The 4,686-nt window shown below is 45.7% G+C and overlaps 1 protein-coding gene across 1 annotated transcript in view; it reads right to left on the reverse strand.

Moving 5' to 3' along the window:
• The window catches only part of LOC142256584 (uncharacterized), a 5,956-nt gene extending 1,270 nt beyond the window's left edge, over positions 1 to 4,686 (reverse strand). The window contains exons 1-4 of the mRNA XM_075328340.1: positions 4,622 to 4,686; positions 1,223 to 1,422; positions 885 to 1,013; positions 516 to 641 (exon numbers count right to left, since the gene is read on the reverse strand). Of these exons, the coding sequence (XP_075184455.1) occupies positions 516 to 641; positions 885 to 1,013; positions 1,223 to 1,409 (442 nt within the window). The 5' untranslated portion in view covers positions 1,410 to 1,422; positions 4,622 to 4,686. The remainder of the gene's footprint in view (positions 1 to 515; positions 642 to 884; positions 1,014 to 1,222; positions 1,423 to 4,621) is intronic.

Raw genomic sequence — 4,686 nt, forward strand, 5'->3', positions numbered from 1 at the left:
TGTGTATCTAATCCTATCCTGTGTGATACTGTCTGCTGAGCTGTGTATCTAATCCTATCCTGTGTGATACTGTCTGCTGAGCTGTGTATCTAATGCTATCCTGTGTGGTACTGTCTGCTGAGCTGTGTATCTAATCCTATGTTGTGTGATACTGTCTGCTGAGCTGTGTATCTAATCCTCTCCTGTGTGATACTGTCTGCTGAGCTGTGTATCTCATCCTATCCTGTGTGATACTGTCTGCTGAGCTGTGTATCTAATCCTCTCCTGTGTGATACTGTCTGCTGAGCTGTGTATCTAATCCTATCCTGTGTGATACTGTCTGGTGAGCTGTGTATCTAATCCCATCCTGTGTGATACTGTCTGCTGAGCCGTGTATCTACTCTTATGTATGATTCCGTCTGCTACAGCTCTTAATAAGCCTATCATGTGTGACACTATGTGAAATATATGTATCTAACGCTATCAGATGTGATACTGTCTTCTGGGCCGGTGTATCTAAGCCTCTGCGGTCGTACCTGATATGGCAGAGGTCAGCACGGACAGCCACCCCACCGCGAAGGCCCAGGAGAGGGTATAAAGTGACCCAAACAATGCGTTGAACACAACGACTGAATGAACCATGGCGGCGAAACCCAAGAGCGCTGCAGAGACACGAGAAAGTGGAGGTCATCAGCGGGCGGCCACATCAGTCATCACATGAGTCATCACCCTCAAGGTCAATTTTCCAATTTTGAAAAATCTGTACTTCCTGTTGCCACCACTAGAGGGCGATCTTCATCCACCGTTACTAGGATGTTATAGACAGGAATATAGGTCTAGCTCCCCCTAGTGGTGGCAACAGATAGCAGTAATTTCTTCTTCTTTTTTGGTGATGATGCACTTACCCAAGAGCAAAGACACTCCGCCTAGGAAAGCGAAGCAAGCATAGCTCCTGAACAGCTCCATAATGCCGCAAGTCATCGAGAGGACAGAGGAAATGACAAAAACGGTGATCAGGAGGTTCAGGACGTCATCTGCAAGGACAGAAAGGAGGAGGAGGTCACTGACCCGGAACCCAAGAGCAGCGCGTGTGCAAGGATCCTGGAAGAGCTGAAAAGACCTCCAGCAAACAGAACCCCTGCGCTGCTCCTCAGCATGTAAAGTCAATGATGATAGCGCCACCTAATGGCAATAGAGGCATGAAGTCACTTCAGGACCAAGAGGAAGACTGGGATCTGCTTACCGGCTCCGATGAGCGTCCCGGAGGAACACGTCTCATTCTCATCACAAATTATACTTAAGCCGAAGTGTAAGGACTGAGACGGGATTCGCCCCCAGTGACTGGAAACGAAGGCAGTGATGGTCAAAGCGCTGGTGCCGCCGAGCAGCAGGATCACCGCCAGGGTCCACAGCTTAGTCTGCCAGGACATGTCGCCTGAGCCCCTGAGGGAGGAAAGAGGAGAAACGCAAGAAGTCCAAGAAACAACCATTATCAGGCATTGTACAGGAGGAGGAGGAGGAGGTGAGCTGTGACATCATCATTTGTAAATGGTGAATCCTGTGTTATCTACGGTATATAGAGCTGTTATCAGTCAATGTACAGGAGGAGGAGGTGAGCTGTCACATCATCAATTGTGAATAGTGAATGCTGTGTTATCAGTCATTGTAAAAGAGGAGGAGGTGAGCTGTGACATCACCAATTGTGAATGGTGAATCCTGTGTTATCTACGGTATATAGAGCTGTTATCAGTCAATGTACAGGAGGAGGAGGTGAGCTGTGACATCATCAGTTGTGAATGGTGAATGCTGTGTTATCTACTGTACATAAAGGTTGTTATCAGTCATTGTAAAGGAGGGGTAGGAGGTGAGCTGTGACATCAAATATTGTGAATGATGGATCTTTTGTTATCTACTGTATATAGACGTGTTATCTGTCATTGAAGTGAGCTGTGACATCACCTGTTGTGAATGCTGAATCCTGTGTTATCTACTGTATATAAAGGTTGTTATCAAGTCATTGTAAAGAAGGGGGAGGAGGTGAGCTGTGACATTAAATATTGTGAATGGTGAATCAAGTGTTATCTACTGTATATAGAGGTGTTATCAGTTATTGTACAGGAGGAGGTGAGCTGTGACATTACCTGTTGTGAATGGTGAATGCTGTGTTATCTAATGTATATAGAAAAGTTATCAGTCATTGTACAGGAGAAGGAGGTGATGAGCTGTGATATCACCTATTGTGAATGTTGGATCCTGTGTTATCTGCTGTATATAGAGGTGTTATCAATCATTGTACAGGAGGAGGAGGTGAGCTGTGACATCCCCTAATGTGACTAGTGTATCCTGTGTATATATAGAGGTATTATTGGTCATTGTAGAGGAAGGGGAGGAGTTGAGCCGTGATTGGTTGATCCTTTGCTATGTACTATATATATATATATATATATATATATATAAAAATATATGTATGTATATATATATATATATATATATATATATATATATATATATATGTATACACTGTATAAATAAATAATTATATATATATATATATATATATATATATATATATATATATATATATATACAGTATATAGGTGTTATCAGTCATTGTACATGAGAAGGTGAGCTGTGATATCTCCTATTGTGAATGATGAATCCTTTGTTATCTACTGCATATAGAGGTGTTAGCAATCATTGTACAGGAGGAGGAGGTGAGCTGTGATATCACCTATAGTGAATGTTGGATCCTGTGTTATCTACTGTATATGGAGGTTTAACCTTGCCTTGTTAACCTGTCTGTGATGATAATGAGACTTGTGAAAAGTCCTCTCTACAGAATAGGAAGCATGAGTCTATTATTAAGCATAGTGGTCACTTTAAAGGGAACCTTGTGCCCCCAGAACCACCAGCTTCTGTTTTTACCTATCAAATATTCCTTGCATAATATCCCTCTATCACATCGGGCACATAGAAAGATCTTTAGTAAAAGTATCGCTAAAGAGCCCTTTGACCCCTTGATTAACCAATGGGTTAGTTTACGCAGACTAGTAGCTAGTAACTAGTGATAACGACTTACAGGAGCTGGAGTAATCGCCAGCGCCCTACGAATCTCGTACATGGCACAGCTGCTGCTGGTGGTCCGGGGGGCGGGGACCTGTCAGGGTCCCTTTAAATTTGTAAGATTCTATTTGTTCTTTTCTCATAAACAAAACATGAACAATAATAAACAAAATAACTTGTAGTTACAAAAAATGATTTTAACAATAAAAACCTGATTAAAACAATAGATGATTGTCTTTTACTTATCCCATTTTTGAAGGTCAAAAATGCCAAAATCCCCTCTCACCCCAAAAGCTTTTCTTTTCTCCATAACCCTGCTAGTGGCTGGGCGCTGAGCTATGGGGGGCTGTATGTCAGCGCTCTCGTTCTGGAGTTATTTCTGGGCTTTGCAGGGGTCTTTTCTTTTTATAGAGCATTTCAGGGTAAGGATAATCAGCCCCCCATATCTCATCAGCCCCCCATATCTCATCAGCCCCCCATATCTCATCAGCCCTCCATATCTCATCAGCCCCCCATATCTCATCAGCCCCCCATATCTCATCAGCCCTCCATATCTCATCAGCCCCCCATAGCTCATCAGCTCCCCATATCTCATCAGCCCCCCATATATCATCAGCCCCCCATATCTCATCAGCCCCCCATAGCTCATCAGCCCCCCATATTTCATCAGCCCCCCATAGCTCATCAGCTCCCCATATCTCATCAGCCCCCCATATCTCATCAGCCCCCCATATCTCATCAGCCCCCCATATTTCATCAGCCCCCCATAGCTCATCAGCCCCCCATATCTCATCAGCCCTCTATAGCTTATCAGCTCCCATAACTCAACAGACCCCCATAGCTCATCAGCCCCCATATCTCATCAGCCCCCCCATATCTCATCAGCCCCCATATCTCATCAGCCACCCATATCTTTTCCGCCCCCCATATCTCATCAGCCGCCATATCTCATTAGCCCCTTATAGCTCATCAGCCCCCCCATAGCTCATCAGCCCCCCATAGCTCATCAGCCCCCCATATCTCATCAGCCCCCCATATCTCATCAGCCCCCCATAGCTCATCAGCCCCCCATAGCTCATCAGCCCCCCATATCTCATCAGCCCCCCATATCTCATCAGCCCCCCATAGCTCATCAACCTCCCATATCTCATCAGCCCCCCATAGCTCATCAACCTCCCATATCTCATCAGCCCTCCATATCTTATCAACCTCCGATAGCTCATCAGCCCCCCCATAGCTCATCAGCCCCGCCATATGTCATCAGCCCCCCATATCTCATCAGCCCCATATATCTCATCAGCTCCCATAGCTCATCAGCCCCCCCATATCTCATCAGCCCCTCATATCTCATCAGCCCCCATATCTCATCAACCCCCCATATCTCATCAGCCCCCCCATATCTCATCAACCCCCCATATCTCATCAGCCCCCCCATATCTCATCAGCCCCCCCATATCTCATCAGCCCCCCTTATCTCATCAGCCCCGCCATATGTCATCAGCCCCCCATATCTCAGCTTACAGGACCTCCTGGAAGGCCTGTAGGGATATCAGGTACCCCTGTAGGGTGGTCTTCTTACCTCGCGTCCCGCCGGTTCTGTAGCGTTCCCGGTATCAGCCGCCTTCTCTCGGACAGTTACTGAAG

The sequence above is a fragment of the Anomaloglossus baeobatrachus genome, chromosome 11 (assembly GCF_048569485.1).
Source record: "Anomaloglossus baeobatrachus isolate aAnoBae1 chromosome 11, aAnoBae1.hap1, whole genome shotgun sequence".
NCBI lineage: Eukaryota > Metazoa > Chordata > Amphibia > Anura > Aromobatidae > Anomaloglossus > Anomaloglossus baeobatrachus.